Source organism: Chroicocephalus ridibundus, chromosome 1, assembly GCF_963924245.1.
Source record: "Chroicocephalus ridibundus chromosome 1, bChrRid1.1, whole genome shotgun sequence".
Classification (NCBI taxonomy): domain Eukaryota; kingdom Metazoa; phylum Chordata; class Aves; order Charadriiformes; family Laridae; genus Chroicocephalus; species Chroicocephalus ridibundus.
The window spans coordinates 187,392,166-187,416,047 of NC_086284.1; the positions used below are offsets into that span (position 1 = coordinate 187,392,166).

Genomic DNA, 23,882 nt, shown 5'->3' on the forward strand with positions numbered 1-23,882 from the left:
TTCTCTCACAACAATACTGAAGCACTTTTAATAGTGTTTTATTGTTCTCCCTCTCTGGCACGTAAATTTGAAATCTCCCTATCATATCACCTTGCTTTTAACCCTTTTTTCCATTCTTCCAGTCTTTTAGTGTAACTAAGCTTTTCCTTGACTCTTAATTAATCTCCTTTCCGGTCTTTGAGACAAGGCTATTCTTCAGACAAGGGTAAAAAAAATCAATGATGTTCTAGCCTGAGCTTTTCGCTGACTTAACCAAATGATGCTGGAATCATTGCTAGCCCACTTGTTACCTGTCTGAGGATGTTTTCATTCATGTGCTTTACCTTTTTGCCCACCCCGCCACACTGAGAGAATCTTCCTCTGCACGTCCCACAATGCTGACAAGGAGCTGTTTGAGCCCCCACCCACTCTGCTCCATAACTCAAACTTTTCAATTGTTAATTTTTCCATCTAGCTTTCTAAGATCCCCCTTCCATGCTAGCATCTGTCAAATTATTCACTACATCTTTAAATTTTGTCATGTCACCAATATATATAGTGTATACAAATAATGAATACTACTTCCAACATTAAATATCAGGACTCCTCTGTCTTATCAACAGAGCAGAAAATTATTATTTTATTTATATCTTTCATTGAACATTTCTGAGATGATCCCTAAATGCTCAGCACACTCCATGGGGCTTACTAGGTTTCTTAATTGCCTTCAGCAAAGAACTTTGTCAAAAGCCTTTTGAAAGTCCAAATAAATTAGATCAAGCATTTCTTCCTCATCCATTATTTTGATGACACGTTCAAAGAGTTCTAAGAGATCAGAGAAGGTTTTCCTTCAGCAAAGCTACCCTGGCTTCTTTTAGCAAAATTTAATCTAGAGTTTTGCTCATAATTCTATTATTGATGATGTATTCAATCCATTTAGCTAATACTGAACTAAGACTTAGAGGCCAGTAGGATAATTCTAGTTTGTTGAAAAAACAGCACCAAACCCAAAACAATAGCCAAATTTTAACATTCAGTTTTTCAATAGGCTATTAAGTGATAATAAAATTTGCACCAGCTCAGCCCCTTCAGTTCCTTATAAACCTTGTTTGTAGCCAGTCAGACACCTGATTCTGCTTTCTTTTTAGTCTTTAAATTCCTGTTATTATTTCATTTAATTGCCTCAATTTAATATAACATCTCTTTTTTACGACTTTATAAATATAGATATTTCATTGCATTTTCTGTAGCAGAATCCATGTAAATAAATCTTTCAAATTGTCTGCAACAAGTCCTTCTAAATCTACTCTTTAAAAAACAGCAGGTCTGATGATATTTTCATGAGGGTTTCTGCTTCTGATGTTGAAAAAAATCTTTGCAGCTTCTTTCATCTTTAGCTATAAGGTCTTCAGGCCACCTCTGAGACTGTACATTTTCCATATTCCATTTTTCCTGCCACAATTTATTTTCTGTTTTAACAGTTACAATTACCTGGAAGAGGCTACATTTGGGGTCAAAATAAACGCTTACCCTTTGCAGTTTTTCCCATTGATTTTCAAATATTTTTCTTAATAATCTGAGGCTGACTCACCATTTGAAATCCCATTCATGTGTTAATTCAAAGAAGCACTATAATTAATTTCAAGGTCACAAAAAGACACTCACATATCCTATCCACTTACCTTAATTACAAGGTCTGACAATGGGACATCTAAACATTACCACACATCGCAAAAAATTTGCAACTTAGTTATAAACAGCATCAAAGATATAATAAAAGAAACAGTATAAATCAATTTTATAATTGTATTTTTGTATGAACTATCTTGATTAGGAACTGTTCACTCAGGTACAGCTTTTGTAATGTTTAATTTTTTGTTACACCAAGTTTTGTTTTTTTCCATGTATTCCATTTCTATCTCTTCCTGCCACAATTAGAAGACAATATTTTTGGATGTTCTATAAAAGGTTCATTTACAATAATTTGATTTTATACTCTTTTCCTACCAGAACAAAATGATCCTAATGTTTCCCTTCTTCCAGAAAGCTCTGGCAGACTTTCCCCAGTCTGGGTAAGGTTTGTCCTGAAGCATCATATCAGTGACCTATAGGGAAAGAAGAAATAATACACAGTTAAAGTGGTGTCACCAAAGAAAGTACTGACACGGAGTTTATGAACACTTTCTTTTATGTATGCTTCAGTTCTGATAGTTCTAATAGTTAGACAGTAGGTGTTACTTGCAATCTTGCAATCAAGATAAAGTATATTGGCCTACATATTATGCCCCTACAAGTGCGTGCAACTCCTTGAGAAACAAGGAAACCTGTGGAGATCCAAAAACAAGGAGAAGAACTAGTACATAAGCTACACTACCCTATGACTACAAAGCTTCCTGGTCCATTCTGGGAGAAGGGATTCACTTCCCTGAGAGCAACATCAGCAGAATTTCCACTCTTGAAATCAGAACTGCAGCCAGGGAGTGCAAGCCTGGGAATTAAGCACTATATGCTGTTTATAGTCTCCTCTCACTTCCTGGTATCAGTAAGAAAAGCGCACTTGGGACTAGAGACACGAAAATCCCTTAAAACTTGCACAGAATTTAAAAAGTATGAAATATTTATTCTCATTTTCATAATTCCTATCTAAAGAGACCATCTGTTTCTCTGTCCAGAGACTCATATGCATGCAGTACTTCTGGGTACACAAAAGTATTAAAAATTACTTTCAGCTAAATGAGGGAGGTGAATAACCCTCAGGCGCTTCCACCTTTGGGAACCTATGTTTTCATATCCATTTACTTCAAGTTAAGTGTACTAAAAAGCACCGAAAATTACATTACAGCAAACTCATCAATTCTGTTGTGCAAAAGATCCAGAAGAGTGGAAAACTTACCCATATGTAAAGATTAAGAAATAATTGAACAGATAAAGGAAATAGGCGTGAGCACCTGCTTCAAAATACAGAAAAGTAAAACAAATTCTTACTATCTGTCATTGGTATCAGTACACAGTGGAAAATTAGTACTTGTTTTGATTAGTCTGAAAATAACTCTTAATAAGATTTCAGAAGGAAATAACGTCAGACTGAAATTAGGCTTTCTTGTTTTTATTTTACACTACATTTATCTGGATTTACAGGGTTCTAAAAATCCAGTTTACCATCCAGAGTGTGAGCTACCACTTTCAATCAACAACATTAATAGTGTTTATCAAAAAGAACACACATGCCCCGTGATTAAATTAAAACTATATATAAACTACATTCAATTTCTAAATTTTGGTTCCAAGTCCATTTGGGGTTAAAAGTGCTCAGCATATTAGCCTGAAGGGCAGGATCCAAAGGATAAGGAATATGTTAAATAAATAGAAAAACACTTTCTAGGATCTTATGATTCAATTAAGCCTAGTCTGAAGAAAGAACAGATTATACCCCAAAATACCATCTTTAATAATTGTTTTACGTAGGTAAATCTTTTCTCAGATCAGCATGCTATGATATTTTTTATAAGATCCCAATTATCTAAATAAATATTTTGATAAATATTTAATGCTGAACAAGACCTCTGTAAAGATTTAATCCACTTTTTTTTCTTAGAAAGAGGCTACATGGTAATGAATATTTGCAAGTGTTGTGGTTTAACCCCAGCCAGCCGCCAGAACCACACAGCTGCTCGCTCACTCCCCCCAGTTCGGATGGGGGAGAGAATCAGAAGAGTAAAAGTGAGAAAAGACTCCTGGGTTGAGATAAAGATGGTTTAATGGGTAAAGCAAAAGCCGCGCACACAAGCAGAACAAAACAAGGAATTCATTCACTGCTTCCCATCGGCAGGCAGGTGTTCAGCCATCTCCAGGAATGCAGGGCTCCATCACACCTCATGGTTACTTGGGAAGACAAACGCCATCACTCCGAATGTCCCCCCTCCTTCCTTCCTCCCCCAGCTTTATATACTGAGCATGACGTCACATGGTACGGTCCCTTTGGTCAGTTGGGGTCGGCTGTCCCAGCTGCGTCCCTTCCCGACTTCTTTTGCCCTCCAGCCTGCTCGCTGATGGGGCAGTGTGAGGAGCAGAAAAGGCCCTGATTGCCTAGCAACAACTAAAAACACCAGTGTGCTATCAAAAGTATTTCTCATCCCAAATCCAAAATACAGCACTATACCAGCTGCTAATAAAAAAGTTAACTCTATCCCAGCTGAAACCACGACAGACAAGGAAGAACAGGAACTTTGAGAGGTTTTCTTCAATTTTCAAAATACTTTCTCCAGACGCTTTCTGAGAAATACTTATTATATTTGGTAGAAGGATGCAATCTGCTGCTCTATGACCAATTATTATAGTAGTATGTTTCATAAGAATGACATTCAAGAAGAAGACATTTTCTGAGGAAAATGGCAAGACAAGGCCGGAAATGTTCTTTCTGATATCAGACAGTTGGTCTTTCATCTCCCAGCTTTGGCATTTATTTAAAGTCATATCACCAGATCAATGTCAGGTCGGTTGCAGCTAAATTGGCTGAAGCAGAGACAGTCATTAAAGGGATGCATTCCATAAAGAGAAATCCAATTACGTTTTGCATTAGAGAAATCAAATTCATTTTCTGGTTTGCTCAAGGACAGTCACTGTGGAAAACAGCTCACAGAAGAAAAGCACTCAACACTGTCATACTGCAAATAAGTTTTAGATAGGAACATCAAAAACTCATTGCTGCTGTTAGAATGATGTTTTTAGAAAAAGATAAAAAAAATTTCTAATTTAATTTGCACAACTTAGTATAAAGAAATGCATGAGTGTGTATTTTTTTCTCTCTCTGTATTTCACAATGCAATTTCTGGCCAGCAAACGTTTCTCTCTATTTTACTGGACTATATTTGAAAACATAATTACTTCAGCAATTCTCTGTACGTGTGCATCTTAGATAATCAAGATAAAATAGGGAAAGCCACTTAGAATGTAATTAAGTAATGTACTTTTTTTCTTGAACTAAGAGATGCAATATACTTTAATCAATTAATTACACTGCTTCAATTCAGAAAGGAGTGGCCACTGCATATAATGACTGTATGCTCTTTCATTTTATTTAGTATCTCATGAGAGAAATTGTTACACTGTATTAAAATGCGGAAGTACAACTGCATAACACACATTGTCTCACTTTTTAAGTTACCCAAATGCCACAGCAAAATATTTTCATTAAAAATTAGTATGCCTTGTATATATTATGGAATCTTTAATTTCACTTTGCCCTATAAAAATATTACTTTATTAACTATTCATATTATTCATTTTTCATTAACTATGAAGATAACTTATAATGCTTTTAAAAAGGAGTATTACTATCATTAAATTAATAGCAAAATATTATGATTCCCATTTTTGTTACGGAAAATTAAATTGCTCCTTTTGATGTGATATACTACAGTAATTTGGAAAACGATGTTGTATCGCATAGAAGAAAGAACCTGGAATTCAAAGTAATATTCAGAGCAAGTAACTTACACGGACAAGTGCAGAAAGTGAAATCATAAAATCTTCAAAAAATCCCCAATGAAACAGTAAGATACCTAAGATACCTGAGATATAGTAAGTGAAGCAGTGAGACACCTTAAGGATCATTTACTCCTTCCACGTAGTTGCTCTTTGAGCATATTGCTCAGGATGCTCTGCACGTACTTTAGATCTCCCCTCCCTAGACAGTCATGTCAAATGATGCTTCGTTGTACATCACAGCACCCTTCCCAGCAGAGGCAATGGCTGCAGCGGGAGTTTCAGGTAAGGCTAAGTATCTTTTCTGTTAATAAGCTAACTGCAAATGAAACTTTCTTATAAAAAAGGAAGTAAATGACCTAAAACTTTGGTCATGCCTTCAAAGTATCTTCCAAATTCTTCACTAGCAGGAACATTTTCAGAGCACAAATGGATTATTCCTGGAAAACTAATGCGACACGAGCTGCTGGCCAAGCCTTTTCATCTGCCAAATGGCATTTTAGAAACCTAGGAGTATAAAAGTACATCAAATAGTTTCATGGTAGCAGTTCTCCACATAAGCAACTGCAGAAACTGTATCTTGAAAGAGAAACGGACTCTGGACAAGCTCTCTAGGACATGATGTATTCCATGCTGTAACATTCATTATGTGGAGACCAACCCCCAGTGGAGGATTTTCATTGCTTTATTCACACTTAAATCACCAAAACAGGGTAAGAGCAGCCCTCCAGAATTTAACAGAATGTAAAAGCAGCCAAGATCCACAAGAAAAGCCTGGAACTACAAACCAAACGGTGAACTCTGAAATATTTTCTATTATTTTGATACAGTAGTAAGCAGTGAAAGGTCTAACGGACAGTAGAACTCCAACGTCTTATATCAGAAAGAAGTTGTTCATACGCAACTACTCAGCCAGGAGAACAAGACATCATGGTGCTATTACTGGAAAATGGAGTAGCCTGAATAACTCTGCATTTGGCAAAATACATATACCTACCACTGTCTACATGACTCAAGTATTATAAGTGTTAATTTTTTCTATTTTTATCATTTTACAATTTCAAAATATCTTATTTTAAATCATAAAGCTCTTCATAAGCAGCACTAAATTAATTTAATTTGAAACTCAACCTTTAAATATTTCATAAGTAGCACTTTTCCATGCTTCTCAAACTCTTTAAACAAGATACACTATTTTCAGTCCTGCAGCTGAGGAATTTAATTGATAAGAATGAGTATCATAAATTCCAAAATTTTTCAGAAATTGTAAGGATGCCACCGTGTCGGGGCAGGTCCGAGGGCAGTTTCCCAGGGCAGGTGCATGCATGTTATTTGGTTTCATGCAGCACAACATTCCTCATCAAAAGAACCCTTTGATACCTTTTGCAAAGACTCCACACTGCTTATGTGTTTCTGAAAAGTACACTTTTTGCCTTTTTTTTTTTTTTTTTCTGGAGAGTGGGGTTAAATCAGGTTAAAGTAAGTATGTTTCCTGAAGTCAGTGTTAAGTGAGTGAGAGCTAACGTATACCGCTGAGTGCACACGCTCCCTTCGCTTTGCTGTTATATGCTTTTAGGTAAGAGCTATATATAGGTGTCCCACTAACTACACATCAATTCTTTATCATACCTCAGTCTTTAAGTGCTATACTACATCATGGTAATCATACACCAAGCCATGGAAACATTTAGTATTCAGTGATTAAAAGTTTCTATCCACCATTTTTTGTCTTCATCTTCTTTGAGATATTTAAAAACTGCAGAGCTGTTCACTTGACGCAGAAAAGTAACCTATATGGAAAATGCTTTTATGCTTCTTTCATCTGGATGTTTGTGAGAAAACTATCTTCTGTGGATCATACCTCAACACTTCCATGGCTTTCACAATGATAATATGAAATGCCTCCTTTAATTATGAAATTGTTTTGGCAGTTGAGCAGAAGTGTCAAAAACTTTGTTACAGATCCTTCAGAAATAACTGATAATTTATTTTAATCAACTCTGCTGCATTTTGGAATACACAAAATGTGTAAACGTTTGAAAACAAATGCAACAAATATCTGTACTTAGGCTTACTGATGTATACGGGAGATGATATTTTTCAAGCTAAATATTAATTGCCAGTTGTAAATACACTGCTAGATTTTAAAATAGCTTTGTCTGCTTTCTGTATTTTCAAAAATTCCTAACGTAGTTTCATTCCTACTCCGAAAACAATCAAGCTCGTGTTATTTCTCCTTCAATTTAATTGTATGCAATTCTTTTTATATTTTCATTTTCAAAGCAAAAGCAATCACAGAGACAAAATATGGCCCCTTCAATCTACTCTCTCATTTTTTTTCTCATTTTAGCACAGCCAGCACATTGTTCTTGTTTTACCAACACGTATTGTTTTAACAATAGGTAAATCCTGAAAAACTTTGCTGTCACAATTCAGTGATCAATATGAATGATAAATATCATTATGGTTCACTTTTTTTTTCTTCCACAACAGCCCCAGTATTATTTATTTTGTGCATTTGCACATTTCCCACGAATAAAATGTTTCCAGACTGTTGCTCTTATAAGCTATTATTCCCCTGATCCACAGCATTTGCTCATGTGCGCTGTCTTACATCTGGACTTCCACTAAAACCAGTTAAAGAACTTCTTTAGTACAAACACTGAGAGGGTTTATATTAATTATTGCCATCTTTACTGAGACATGCAAATTTATTTCTTCACCCTCTGAGAAAGCAGAAAGCCACTTCTCATTTAGCCAGCAGATCTTGATTTGGTTTTTGAATATTATCGTAGCAGTTCCTGCCATAGTCACAATCCATGCACGGACAAGAACTCAACAGCAAGACAGGAACACCTAAAAATATATATGCTTTAGGCTCAACTTTAGAAAAGTCACCCCTGACAGCACCTCCTTTAAATTTCCAAATTGAGTTAGGACAGAATGCTCTACAAAGCCAGTGTCTAGCCCACAATCAATTTGTGGTGAAAAACTTCTTTAAATATCAAAAGGTGAGTTAGGGAGAAATCTGGTCTGCAATTATTTTAGGTCTATTCAAGTTATTCTGCAAATTAGACTTTGAATTTCAATACCTGCAGAAATAATTCCTGAATAAATTTTGGGGGAGTTGGGGTGGGTTTTTTGGTATTTTTTTTTTTTTAAAAAAAAAAACCAACACACCATCTAAACCAGAAAAAAAAAAAAAAAACAACCAAAGAATAATTTCCTTTTAGCTGGAAATTACTTGACACTTCACAAATATAAATAACTGTTCAGGAGCAATTGTACAACTGAAGTAGGGTTTCTGTGAAAAAAATTTAAGCTACACCGTCTCATTTCCTACCATGTTTCAAGTCCCTACTGTGCACACAAATCACTGTATATGTGCAACAAAATATACTAGCTGCCATGTGGCAAGCACTTGCTGTTTATGTGACCATTGGCACCACGTTTCAGAAGGTATTTTTTCTTGCTTTAGTGCTTCCTTATTAGTGTTACAAATGCAGGAGCAGAGGACTGGGTAATATCATGTATTACAGAGAAAGCGTGAGACATAAAGCCACTCCATGATTTTTATTTGAGGCATTCAGCTCAGTTCCATCTTAGGCTGGCACGGCAGGAGAGCTTTACTTATTTTAGGGAGCTTGGTGGGTTTGGTAAAAGGCCAGAGACGGAAGTCATGCCAAGTTTGGTGCAAGTATGCCATACGCGTCTAGATCAATGTAGATTCTTTTTATAGTCAGTGAAAAGACTAAAGGCATTTCTGGGGTGCAATTCGTTTCAAAATAGGTTCTGTTGTAAAGATGTACCTATTTCTCTTCACTCTAAACCAGGACCTGCTCAAACACAGATGTTCACGCTGCTGACACTGGAAGTCCGGTAACATGAATCCCAACCTAGTTTCCTCCATTTCCTGGTGTTTCTTATCAAAGTGTCATTGACTCAGTTAATGAAATAGGTGATGGCTCATAAGGGACGAGGGCTGTCATAAGCAAAGGTCCATATTCATACATCCTATGCCTAAAAATTAGGCTTTTGCCCTCAGCGGGCTGATCCAGACAAACAAACTTAGAGAATGCAAGTTCCTTGGGCAGGTCCTAGAGGGGAGCAAGCAAAAGATTGCAGGGAATGGACAAGTCATATCACACAAACAGGTGATCTAATGCAGTGCAAATACCAAATAAAGAGGAACTTGCCTAGGTGCTTGACTCGGGTTTCCACAGGATGTGTTTCTGTTTTTTTGAGATTAAAAATGCAGAGCTCTAGAGGGAACGGTGCCAAAGATGTACTGTTTTACTTTTGCACAGTAGACTCTTGCTTAAAGCAATCAAATGGGAGTGCTCATTTTCAGACCTACCAGTGCTTTAAGTTTAACCGCTGTTATAGGCTTTATCCATTGATTTTAAGGTAAAAGGCACACCAAGTGCCTGGGCTAAGAATCAGCCTCCAGGACTCCACATCTGTAGCTACAGAATCAGACTCTTTCACAATTTATCCTTTCTTTCAGTGTATGAATCTTGTACACCTCGCTACAAAGCAAAGCAATGAAGAAAGAATTGAGCCAGCATGTGATTAGTGTATAAGTAGCCTCTGCTACCTTGATGGAAAGGATAGAAAGTTGGAAATGTACTCATGCTGAAACAGAATTTTTATGGAAAATGCAAAGAGTAGTTTTTAAGTCAAGATGGGATCCATAATACCTTGGAATATCGCAGCAATGCGAGCATTTCCCCATTTACCTCCAAACTACAGCAACGTACAGATTCCAGGCTCCCAGCTGTATAGTCACATCACAGAAACACAGGAGTCTGTTTTAGTATATATGACACTACACACCAAAACGTGGCACACAGTAATTAAGGTGTGATTCATTCTCTGAGACTGTCTTAACCTAAGCAAAATTTTGATGTCTGAACGTGCCGGAAAGTCAGAGACAACAAGTTCAATTGACTGATCTCATAAAGGACACAGAGCTCAGGAAGGCCACCATCAGCAGCAATGAAAAACTGCGAAAAAATCTGTTTTGATTTGGCTTAATACAACATAGATGCCGAGCTGTTCTGGCTAGATTGCCAACAGTTCTGGATATATCCACAAGGAGTACTTATGTCTCTAAAGACAGTCCAGCAAAGAGGAAGCTTATCAGAGTACCTGCTGTGGAGCATGCTACCAACTTAGGTATGTATTTCAAGAAAGTCCAATGTCAGTTCCCAAGACACAAAGGAATCCTATGCAAGATATATTCACAAGCCAAAGGTTTCTACTGACTGAATTTAATTTCAGGCCTGTCTTCTTTCAACATATCCATCTAACAGTTTTCTCAGTAAGACCTGCACGTACTCATGTGCTGCAACAGATGCAGACAGCTTTTTGAATGGGCCATTAACTACTACTCTTGGGCAGTGGCATAATTTTCATTTGCAACATGATGCCCTCAGAGACTCCCAGTTAGACTTGTAAACTGTCAGTCCAACTTCTTGTGTGTTGTCTGTTTTGATGTGCCAGAAGGTCATCAGTATCTGTTCAACAATTGTTTTTTTGAAGTTTTTGCTCTTCAGAAAAAAGTTAGTATTCATCAATGACAACACATCTGCCTCTTGGTGCCTTTTCACCTGCCTTTCCCACTAATACTTTTTAATTACATTTGGTGAGCTAATGGATGACAGAAGCCCAACAAATGTATGGGCAATGCTTACAGTGAGGACATAGTGTTAGGGTGATTCTGTGGTAGGTGAGGGAGTAAAAGAAGAAACATTTGTGACAGTAATTTGTGACAGTAGTATATTACTTATGAATAATTTGAGGGGTTGCTCTTTTCTTCTCTAATTATCTTCCACTTTGTCACTGTTGATGAAGCATCTTCTTGTGGAGAAGGCTGAGTGAATGCGAGGTATAATTGGTGTGTTTTAACACTTGATTGTTGGGAATTGTTTTCACATTACACAATGTGTTCTAGATCAACAGCAAGCATTAACTAGAGAAAATATAAGTAGCATAAGCACATCTTTCAAAAATCTCTGTTGGTGTCTACATCATGCAGAACCTGGTAAAAAGGAATTAATCAGTTCAAATAAAAATGAAGGATATGATTTCAAGCTCTGATGTTTACCCTCTGCCTTTCACCACTCTCTCACACCCAGGCACGTAAGCCACAGGAGAACTATCTGAACACTGGGAGGTCCCCAGCGACGTGCGGGAGGCACACAGGCCACTCTGCTGAGACACCCGCCTGCTTCCTCTTGCCAGAACAAAGAGCCTAATTAAACGAAAATCCATCTCCATGCTGCTGACACTGTGCTGCTTTTCCAGTTGATTCAGAGCTGTGATGTACTGACAGCTCAGAGTGGTTTCAAACCCTTTCGCTTCTTTACAATGACTGGCACAGAGAAGCCGTAGCTTCAGAAAAAGTAAATGGGAACTTGAAACTTCCTTTCCATGGCCTTTTCTGTTCTGCACTCACAGCAAACACAGCTACTATATGACTATATTTTCACTCTAAGTACAGAACGAGAACAATTCTACACAAAGCAAGTTTCTTACAGTTCCTAGAAATTCTAAATTGAAAATTACAACTGTTAACAGAAAACAAGCTGCAAGAATTCATGAAGCACTTCTGAACCTTCCCATGGTTCTTTACAATATTTTCTTTATCATACTGCAGGGGATTATACCACTAAAAGAATTTTCTGCCCGGCTTCTGGTCCTCTGCCAGATTTATGGGCAACATCATTAATTGTTTTTAATTACCCTTTTATATTGAAGCTACAACCACATTAAGAACATAATCCATCACCAATTTATAAATCCCTCTATTTGTCCACATTTCCCGGGCAATTCTGCACTTGAGGTGCAAGCATGGTCACAGTTTTGTCCAATCCCCTTTAAAAAAAATTAATTTCGTCTTACTTTCAGAATAAAGAGTGTACATGGAAGGTACTCGGTGGAAGGTGGTTAGTATTGGTTACACTTCAACAGAGGAAAAACTCCAGACTCTGTTGCAAAATCACTGGCTATTCTGAATAACAAATAATTTGCTTTGACAAAGTCAACCAACAATTTTCTGTGTCAGATTGTGTTCTTTAAGAACATTCAGTCAATTTCTTAACACCTCAAATTATAACTAAGATGTAAAAATACCCATCAAAAATTGCACAAAAGGAATGCCGTCTCTTTCCAGAAAGCAGAGAAATGATGATTACTCCTAAACTGTATCAGGACTGTTGAAGGCATTCTCAGTGCTGAAAGAAGAACACAAAATGAAGTATAACCCTATTCCCTGAAGAGGGAAATTTTGGGATTAATTATTCAGAAAATTGAGATCATCACTTAAGTTGTCTCTATTAAAGAATCAAAATATTGGAAGCCTTTAGTGTTTCAAGCATAGTGACATTGCTATTTCCTTAAAATGGTATGATTGGCTCAGCTCAGAAATACCAAATTAAGAAGGATAATATAATTAGGTTTCCTTTTATTTGCATACAGGTCTTGAGGTTTGTATTTTCCAAGACATCTCACCAAATATGATGTCTTGAAATAAGACACTCTTATAGTCACACAAAACTCCAAACTTTGGCTTTCAGATAAAATTCCTGCTACTGCAAAGTCAAGACACAATATTACAATTTTTAACAACTGAGAATACTGATATCTTTATGTATAATAAACACCAAAGGGGAAAGATGGTTATTAAACATTAATAGATACAACTGAAAGTGTTTCATACTGTTCCTTGTTTGGGAAGAATATCAAAGACACACAGGGGATAATGGTTTGCGAAGAATTCTTAAGTACTACTTGGGCTGCTAGAGCGTATTTTGGAAAAGGAGGTACAGCAAGATGAGAGCTGAAACTACTGTAACTCTAGGGACAGGATTTTACACTTCCTTCTGGACTTCTGATTAAAGATGTTCCACAGTCAATTTGACAGTAAGTAGACACCTAGTTTTGCTGCTTGGGAAGTCAAGGATGGCTAGAAATGATTGGTAGTAACACTGTTTTCTCACATCCCCTTGGCTATAGAAAATAGCAGTTTTTAACCAAAATGCTTAGTTATCTGAGCATAAGGAGAAATTTGTATTTTTGTTCCTTTAGTTCCATAAGGAGCGGAAGAATGCCAGGACCACTGGGCAAACAGCACATTCAAAGAGAATGGAAAGAAATTTGTTCTACTTTTAAATGCACTTGAGAACACAATACTTAATATACAGTTGTTATTCTTCTTATCACGCCTTCTACGTGATAAAGTCTGTGCCCATGCTACACTTTCATTTGAAATTGAGTCTCTCTTATATAAACAAAGAATCAAGATTTTTGCAAGTTTTCTTTCCTGGCTTCATATGTATCACTATCTGTCTGCAAACATTCATCCCATGGGGAAGCAGGATTGATACCATTTAGCAGAAAGCAAATAACATTAGGTCATGGTTGCACAGTTATTTGCCATTTGTTCGACATGTTTATTCTTTATCTACTGTCTACACACAAAGCCATACAAAGTTAGCTAATGGTCACTCATTAAAATGTACTTTTACCTTATCCATATTCATAAGACACACTGTAGAGAAAACCAACATATTCTTTAAAAAAGAACAAAGGAGTATAAACTCAAGGAGACAAACTGCACATGAAAGGGAAAGCCATTCTTCTTAAAAGTTCATATGTTACAAATTAAAAAGTGTTGCCTTATCAACACGGTGTAAAGCAGATTTTTTTATCAGATTCTCTTTTGAACAACAATTTTTGGTCAATTATTGCTTCTCATGTGGACATTTCTCAAGGCTAAGCCATACTGTGTGCCCAGCTGATATGGTACAATCTTTGCTCTACAGCTGGTCTTGTTTGTCATCTCAGCTTACTTGATTAAGCATTTTAATCAGTGTTTTGCATAAGATTGTGCACCTTCTGTTGAAAATTGTCTGGCTGGTATTTAGTTGAAAACCAGTTGACTACTCAACATCTTACTTAGGCTTTGGTCATTTCTCATTCCATAATTTTTGAAGGGTTTATAATCAGTATCTTAAAATTCTTTCTTTCTTCACAAAGCAATAATGAATGTTCTCCAGTCATTGCAAAATTCTGTACTAACAATGTTGGTAAGCAGCTTCCAATGAAGCTGGCAGGCTGTTTTACATTTAGCATAATGCCATGGGGAATATGTTACAGGACTGCCTTATTTTGCCTTAAGCTTTGACCTTTTTGCCTTTAATTAAAAAAAAAGAAAATACTAGTTTTAGTATGGCATTCATCCCTTCTCTTCTGATTGTTTTGTTGAGTCACCCCTTTTCTTCAGCCAGCTCAGGTGTTTGGTAGCTTTTTTTGGACAAAAAGTAATTCGCTTTTCCCCCCAGAGTTCTTAGGAAATTGAGTGCTGATTATATTTACGTGCTTGAATTAGCTATAATGTACAATTTAAAACCACCTTTATTTCATTCATCCTGTCTATGTTTATATATGTTTCCTTTATGATACTAACATAACCCAGGAGCATTCTCATTTTGGCTTTTCTGAGTAGACCATTTGGCTGAGCTCCAGTTCTTTGCCTTGCTCTCTTAGCACAAGGAGGAAAACATCATAATTTGGGAAAATATAAGTCTCCCCTCCAGAGCCTAGATCGCAGTGTCTTAATATCTTCTAGAAATTTTTATTGAAAGCGCTCTCCAATGACTAAGCATAAACAGAAGGACTTACAATACATGTATCTTTGCCTCATAACTGTAAAGAGAAGGCAGAAATCCAGTTACATTATTAGTGTTCTCAAACAATAATTGCATATTCTCAAGGGGTATGAGACAACAAAATTCACTTTATCTGGGAAAAGATAAAGATACTACATTGACTGGGTATCCACTTTTGCAACAGGTAAAGTAAATACATATTTACAGTTAATTCACTTTATGTTGCATCACCTCTTTATCAAATATATACTTTCTGCCTTATCCTCCCCGCCTTGACTATAATAGGTCATCTTTGAACCATTCCCTAGACTCCACTTTCAATGCCTCTGAGTTCTCATTGTTAATTGTACATCCTTACTCAGAAAAACGCATTTAAAATTACTCAGCCCAGGACTGAGTAGCCTGATTGTATGAGAACACTCTGACATTGTACCTGACAACTCCGTTCCACCTCCAGTTTGAAAGACAGTCCATGAAAAACTAAGCTAGTGCTGGTGCTGATGCGCTTGCATTTTAACCTAGGTACATATTAACCTAGGAGGCATACTGCTGGCTTAACTACTATCTAGCAGAGTTAATGTGGTAAAACTTCAAGTATAAATGACAAGTCATGATGCTCGGTATACATATAATGCATAAAGCTGGAATATAGATTCCCTGATTTATCTTATCACATAAATAGCAATCTCAAGAAAATGTCCATGGCAGTTGGCTAAAACATTGGAACTGAATTTTTTTTAGGTTGATTTATATAAGCATATAAACATACATCCATATACGCTTGAAACCCAGCAATATCTGTAAACACTTTTATAAAAATTGAAATGTCTCTATATATTGACAAAAATATTTTATAACGGAAGAAGAATTAAATGATTACAGCTCTAGATTAGCTGAAATACAAAGTATTTCTCATGTAGAAATACAGTATATGTAGGTATTTTTAGTTTATAATAGGAACTCCTGAATCAGAAGCCCAGAAAACAAAAGTTTAATAAAGACCCTTATCAGCTTTGAAAAATCTGATCATTTTTATGGGAAAATGAAACAAGAAAACAGACAGTCAGACATGACTGAAACAAGTTCTAAAAAGAGAGCAACCTTGATGGAAGACAGGGAGAGAGAAGTGTGGAAATGATAAAACACTAAAAATGAGAGCATGAGATTGAAATAAGCTCAGTAAATGGAAATAGTAATGTATAGTTGCAAAAGAACGGAAAGTTCAGAGCTTATAAATATTTGTTTACGCTTCCTTCAACAGAAATGAAGGTTAACACTGACCGGTAGATTATCCCTAGATTAGAGAAAGCTAACACTTTAAGCCAGATATTAGAATGCTTCACAGAATCACAGAATGGTTCAGGTTGGAAGGGACCTTAAAGATCACCTAGTTCCACCCCCCCTGCCATGGGCAGGGACACCTCCCACTAGACCAGGCTGCTCAAAGCCCCATCCAGCCTGGCCTTGAACACTTCCAGGGATGGGGCATCCACAGCTTCTCTGGGCAACCTGTTCCAGTGTCTCACCACCCTCACAATAAAGAATTTCTTCCTGATATCTAATCTAAATCTACCCTCTTCCAGTTTGAGGCCATTACCCTGTGTCCTATTATTACACTCCTTGATAAAGAGTCCCTCCCCATCCTTCCTGTAGGTCCCCTTTAGGTACTGGAAGGCTGCTATGAGGTCTCCTCTGACATTTCAGATTGACCATTCATTCCTGAAGTGTTAGAAAGAGAATCCAAACAGCTGTTCACAAAATACAGGAGATCAACCCATGGGACAAGATCCGAGCCAAGACAGACTAAAGGCACAACTGCTGCGAGCAGAAAGTTCAGGTCTAAGACCTCAAAGTTATCATGTGCTTGAGAGACAGGCAGAAAATAGGTACTACCTAAAGTTTTTAATTATGAAAGCGCTCCTAATTAGAGTAGTGTCTAGATTTTTCACTTTCACGAGTAATTAAGATATCTTAAAAATACACAGAATCCAGAGCTGTCATGTGAATCTCTTTGATGTCTGCTAGAGAAACAATGGAATAATTGCTTAGAAATGTATAAGCTTTACTGTCTCATTTGATAAAGATGTGGAGTTGATAAAGATGTGAAGAGACTTCAGATGAGTCTTTGAGCACCTTTGGTCCACAATGCAGCAATGTTGGAAAGCAGCAAAGAAATCTCTAAACTGGTATCAATACAAGCCAGTGTGTCTTCTCAGTGGACCACAATGCCATCTGCATGTACTTAACTTCAGTTCACAGGCAGCTGAACTAAAATGCCTCGGCCTCCTGAGAGGCAGGCATATTAACTTTGATGTAGAACCACAAAACACAGCTTCTGTTTTTACAACCCAGGCCTGACATCTAGCTGTTGCACGTCCGTGTGCGTCTTATGCTGGGGTTTGCACATATGGATTTGGAATTAAGCTGGACACTTGCTGTTTTCTTCCCATTGACAAATGAAAAGCAATGAAGTTAAACTGATTCATGATGTGAATTTTTCAGTACAGCTAATAGGCTAACAGGTTAAACTATGTTGTAATCCTGTATTCAGCAGACAGCAATTTAATTTAGTTCAGCATGAGAAGACTCCTGAGGTTTCTCTTTGCTCTGGTTGATCCATTGGGGCGTCTTCTGTACTAGGAGTATAAATGGGAAGGTGATTAGCACTGTTGAATGTAGGTTCTCTGTACCAGATACCTCTGACACTGTATCCTCACCAAGCCCAGACCCATCCCAGAAACCACGAAACTTTTGGGTTCTAATAATGTAGGACATAAATTTGAACAGCTCTTGAATGCTGTGTTGTGAAGCTATCTATCCCTGGCTTTTCACACAAATGCGTCTACTGTCAGTCATTTCCACTACAACAAAAAGGCTGCGAGAGATCTGGGACAATCCTGTAAACAATTTACACACAGAATTTGCAGGCAAGTTAGTGATCAGGCAGTGGAAGGACTGACTGCAGAATCACATTCTTCAGTCTCAGTTCTTTAACCACAGCACAACACTCACCGTCAGTATTTGAAAGTAGTATCTCCGCCATTTTTAGTAAAATGGTTTTTTTCATTTCTGACTACACAATTACAAAAATATGCTGGCAATTACCAATGATGGTAAACAGGACATATTTGGAGCTGTTACTTGCAATCTGGTGCAAGGAATTGATGAAAACAATCAGAAAAAATGACGATTTGCTAGCTGTTTCAGTATAACAACCAATGTGGCATAAAAACAGCAAATGAGTGTTTGATTTCCTGTGTCATGGAGATACTTATATTAAGCCCACTTACAAGTAGAAAAAGAGTGATGCAGGCTTTTGGAAAAATAAATGAGTTGAGGGATTAAAATTTGTAAAATGACATTAGTGATTTGTTTATTTTTAATGGTGAATTTTTTAATGGTGCACTAAAAAGTCACAAATCTCACGGTAGGTCTCATGCTAGTACAAGAAAATAAGTTTACACATAAATGACAGGTGCATTTGCATTTTTTGTTTTGCATTTTTGCATGCCTTTTTGTCTATGCATGTAGCCCATGCATAAACATAGGATTAAAAATTTCATATGCATATGCCTTTCTGGCCTGAACTGAGTGCTCTTAAGATCAAACTGGCAGAGACTAACAGCCTGAAAAACGAACTTAGGTCCCAGTTCCACAAAGACTTTTGTATGAGCAGTAGTTTACGAACTGCAGTCAAATGCAGTCAACAATGCCAGGCTCAAGCTCTTGCCCCTGTCTCTAAGGCAGGGAAGTCTATTTCACTGGACTATCTACCACTCTCTTACTGAACGACCCTCCTGCTGGCCACCTGCCTCCCAACAGGATGCCACTCTCACACTAGTCTCACTGGGTATCTTCCCATTCCTATCATGAAATAATATAAATGAATGATCTCGAGGCTCAAGACATTTTTTGTACAAGCTCAGGGATTAATTTTGTCCTCCATCACTCCAGAGAGATTTTTCTCCATTGATTCTTCTGTTAATACAAAATGATCTAAAAGTGTTCTTTGGGAGTCAATGAGAAATCAAAAAGTATGCAGGCTTTCTGGCAATCTGCATCGCCTCTACACTGTTACAACTCCACTGTAAATATTGGTAACAAAATAATTTCAAAATTCTAGGAAAGAAAAATGGGCACTTCTAGAAAGGAGAATGAAGCTGAGCAGAAGACGCTATGTTGCTACAGAAGTGTAACAAAAGCAAAGAATGAACTATTAAAAATGGAAGAATTAATATCAGGTTTAAGTGCCCACCCAAGCGAAACCAGTAAGGCATATTTACATATATGGTTTTAGCTATATAGCATGACAGAAGTTCTCATTTGAGCACTGAAAAGGGTATTTCTGAAGGGAGGTATTTATGAAGGGCATTTATGTGCCAAAATTCTTATATGACATCCTAAATATATGGTATGTACACCTCCATACTATCTTATAGCAGAATGCACAATAAGCACAGGGAGCATATGTATGGTTGCTCTTACTAAATTCTTTTACAATACTCGTTCTGCTCTGGGAAGATACTGAAATGCAGTTAAAATACTTTTTGCCTCTGCTCATTCTTGATTTTCTAACTGTTGCTTAACTATTTGATTAGTCTGAGTGAGAATTTTTTTAATCTAAATTTTTGAGTGAGAAATCCTGAATTCCTATGAATGAATCTCCAAATTATCTTTTTTTCAGCCTCTGTCTTCTTTCTCGTTTTAGATTCTTTACATTTTTTCTATTCAAGAAGTTCATGGCTTTTTAATTTTTGCAGTATTTTTATTAGCATACCTTGCACGAATGTGTTCCATTTCAGAGAAAAAACATTGCTAATGATTATTTTAGCAGTTTTTTAGTAGTTTTTTAGATAAGTCACTTGCAAAGATTTTTTTCTTTCTTGTTAGTAGTGTGATAGCAACAAAATTCCACTTGAAAGTAAGTCCTGTGGTTTCTGACTACACTCCTTTCTCCTTAATTGCACTATAAATTAGAAACCCACCAATAAATATTATGGCACAATGATTAGGAATAGATTATGTTGTCAACTGGGACATGAGTAGCAGCAGATTCCCATGGCGTGTATTGTTTTGTGACCTTTTCCACTCACGAATAAAATTGGGTAGTTTAAAATCTGTAGTTAGCTATCTCAGATCAAAGCCCGCTGAGGATTCACATGAGCCATTCTGCTGACTCGTGTGTGTGTGGACGCAATCTTCGGCTGAAGGATAGTGGAAAAAGACTGAAGAGGCCACTTAAGAAAGTTCTGCATAGCCAAGGCCATGTTTGTTTCCACACTTTTGTTTGACCTCAACATCGTCACGGCAATAAGTACATGCTGCTTTGTGACTCTTGCAGGATACAAAAAAAAAAAACCCTAGATGAATGATACCAGCCACATAGAAATGTTAACGGAAGCAAATGAATACAACCCATTTAACACTAGCTATTTGAGTTCAAATGAACTTGCTCAGACAGCTGGGCCTGTTTGCTATACGGGAGATTTCAGCATATTTTTTTTTGCCCCAGTAAATATCAAGTTATGGGCACATTTTGGACGTGCTTTATTTTTTCTGGAGCTGTCTTTGAAGACAGATGACATTTGTCTTCCATGTGAAAAACAGTCGAATGTGACTTGCATTTTAAATAAGTTTCTAAGATAACAGTACTTATTGGCCCAGATCCCTAGTCGGAGACTTGTGCATGAGAGGACAGCAAAAGCTTCAAACCACTTTTGTACCTTTCTGCTCCTAAAGCTCTTCAAGCTCTGACTCATGTCTTAGTGTTCAAACTGTCAAACATCAACGTTGTTTGCCCATGTCCTCAAGACACCATCATCACCCCAATTTCCCACTGACCAGCCAGGCAAAGGGTGTCACCTGTTACACTTGTAGCTCCAGCTATAAATGTGCAGACCTCATTGTAGATACCTCACTCCTGTAGAAGCAGTGAGGTTCACACATCTGGATTGATGAGGCTTAGTTATGGCATGCCAAGGACTTAGCTCTTGTTTTCTTCTGTTTGTTGGGATGTTAATAACAAGATGCTGTAAATACAGTACATAATGGAAGTATGGCTTGGGACCATCCAGATGCCTACTGGAGAGTGAGGTGGCATGAGACACTTCCCCAAAAAATCCGAGAGGCTGCCCATGCATAAAAAGTATAATATTCTGTGGAACTGCCCTTTGCAAGGTTAACCTTGTGATGTTTGACATGGAAGAAAAACCTCAGCTGTTCTACACACGGCAATAGAAATGGGTTTGCCAAAAGAAACCAAAGATGGAGGAGTTTATGATTCACAAGGGATCCCGAAATACCTTCTGCTCATTTCTAAAGGTTAGCAGCAGCTCTGACTCAGGATCTTCATCTTGCCAAAAGCAATGGAAAGTTACTATGAAAAAGGATGGAAGGGTAAGTTCTGCTCTCCATTATACATCTGTAAACTTTAGGGCAAGCCCATAAATGTGAACGTATGGCAAGAAAGATCATTATTTTACAGTCAGCGAAAACGGAACAGAGTTTTGCCTAAAATCTTCCCTGTTCTTCTTGCATTCTGGTGCCTCACAACGCAGGCAGACTTTCCCGCCACAGTTTATTACACTCTCACCAGAACTGTTTAATGTAAATGACAGATCTGACATTCTTGGTGTCCGTCACATGTTCCTCATGCGCAGTATGTAGTGCACATAGCACAGCTAGCATCAGTGTGGATGGCACGGTCAGTTTAGGAACAGGTATGCTATAGTGTTGCTGGGAAGCACATGTGAAATACACAACGCTTAAAAAGATAAAAATCCTGCATTCACTGAACAAAATTAAGAAAATTATTCCATTCTAATTATGGCATACAGTTTAAGAAATGAGATAAACAGTTTTAGAAATTATACCAACTGCAAAATAGTTTCTAAATATTAATTAAGGGTTCTATTTAGAAATATTTCACACACGATTTCCCTACCATCTGTATTTGTAAAACTTCAGAAGAAAAATGTAACAACATCTGGTTAAAAATATTCGAAGGTACTAATGCTACATGACTTGAATCTAAATTCAGTAAAAGTATTTGCCCTCTCTTAAAAACGTATTCTTTTATAGCTGAAAAGAATACCAATATATTCTTTGTGTAGACATGTCATGTGTCTACAAGAAGTGTCAAACTACATTTTTAGCTACGGGGTTTACTTAATCCCACAAGACTTCATCTTGCCTTTATGTTGACAAATGAACAAGGCTGAAATATAAGGGATCTGAGCTTCTGTCAAGATACACTCTGTTTCAAAAGTCATTGTTCTTGCACAGCTGTTTCCTTTAAGCTATTGACTTAAAAACAGTTTTATTATTCTTCTGGGCTTATCACCGAACTCCTCAGTAGTTTTAGTTAATTGTCTCCAAGCTTTACTTGTCTAGACGAGCTAAGAGAATGCAGTAGAAATATAACGTGATACCAAGATGTGATGATGTGACCGATAACTGTCATTCAACACACAGAGCTGTGTTCTGGCTAGATATTCTTACTTCCATGTTCCTGTTTTTCAAAATATACTTGTGGCACATTACCAGATTAAAGGAAAAAATGCTACCTGCATTACTTGTAACACTTTTTAGTTAGCAACACAGGCAGCAATTATGATCAGTATTAAAATAATGCTTTGGTTTAAATTTCAGATTTCATTTTATCTTTAATATGTCTATATTGAACGATGAAAAAAGACTCTACCAGATGTCTGTTTCAGTTAGATTTCTTCGTTACTAACAAACAGTACATCAACAATTTCTAAATAAATAGTAATAATTTCTAGCAGATTAAATATGAGCTTTTTATCTTAGATTTTATTATAGCTTTTTTTTCCCCCAAACTGCTATATTCTTGGACTAAATTCAGTCTGGGAACAGCCCTAGAAGCTTTCCTGTCAGATTAAAAAAATTTCCTGCCATTTTTAATAAAATGAAAATACCGTGCATTTCTCTATTTTAGGATCAACATAGACAACCTCTGCTAAACCTCATCTAGAAATACTTTTTCTGAGAAGGTTAACAGCACAGATCTGTAAATTCAGTAAAATTTAGGTACAGCAATTGTGTTCATCTTATCAACAGAAGCTAAATCTTGGACTGCTTCCTAAGTTTCCATTTATGTTAAAATAAAAACCTAACATTGAATTTAGGGAACTGCGAAATAAAAATGCCCAGTATTGTTTTGTACCACCAGAAAACTAACAGAAGTTGTTTTCACTGTTGGAAGACTTGCTCTGGATGATTCCATTGCACAATCAGGACAACAGGCTGTCCTTCATCTTACAAAAAGAATTGATCATGGACCCAGTTTGCCAGTCTGACGGCCCCTGTGGAACCACAGATTTGCATCATGTCTGGTAGTAGATTCCATTCCAGTCCTCAGAAGGCTATGGGACTACTACGGGCCCCTGACGCTTAGATCTACTTTACTACTGGTGAAGGGACAAGTAGCCAATGTGATTCCTTGTACTAGGTCTGGAAGAAGGGAGGGAAGGAGGGAGGAAGGTAGGCACCTACTAGTCTAATAGGAATGTATCTACTCTTAAACAGTCAAGGTTTTCCCGAGTCACCTCAAGGCAAATTAGTAAGCCATGCTTGCCCTGGTATAGAAAAAAGATCATAATTATGGGAGGGATGACAACATTTTTTCCGCTCATTATAGGAACTATTTGGAACATCAATAAAAGGTTTTATTTTTAAAGTTGGGACTGGCTAGTGTAGAAAATCAGCATGTGATAACCGAGC

The 23,882-nt window shown here is 37.1% G+C and overlaps 1 protein-coding gene across 3 annotated transcripts in view; it reads right to left on the minus strand.

Moving 5' to 3' along the window:
• The window catches only part of TMEM117 (transmembrane protein 117), a 231,914-nt gene that overhangs the window by 74,902 nt on the left and 133,130 nt on the right, over window positions 1-23,882 (minus strand). For all 3 annotated transcript variants that reach the window (XM_063323110.1, XM_063323108.1, XM_063323109.1), the window contains one exon: window positions 1,987-2,084. In XM_063323110.1, coding sequence (XP_063179180.1) covers window positions 1,987-2,084 — 98 coding nt within the window. The remainder of the gene's footprint in view (window positions 1-1,986; window positions 2,085-23,882) is intronic.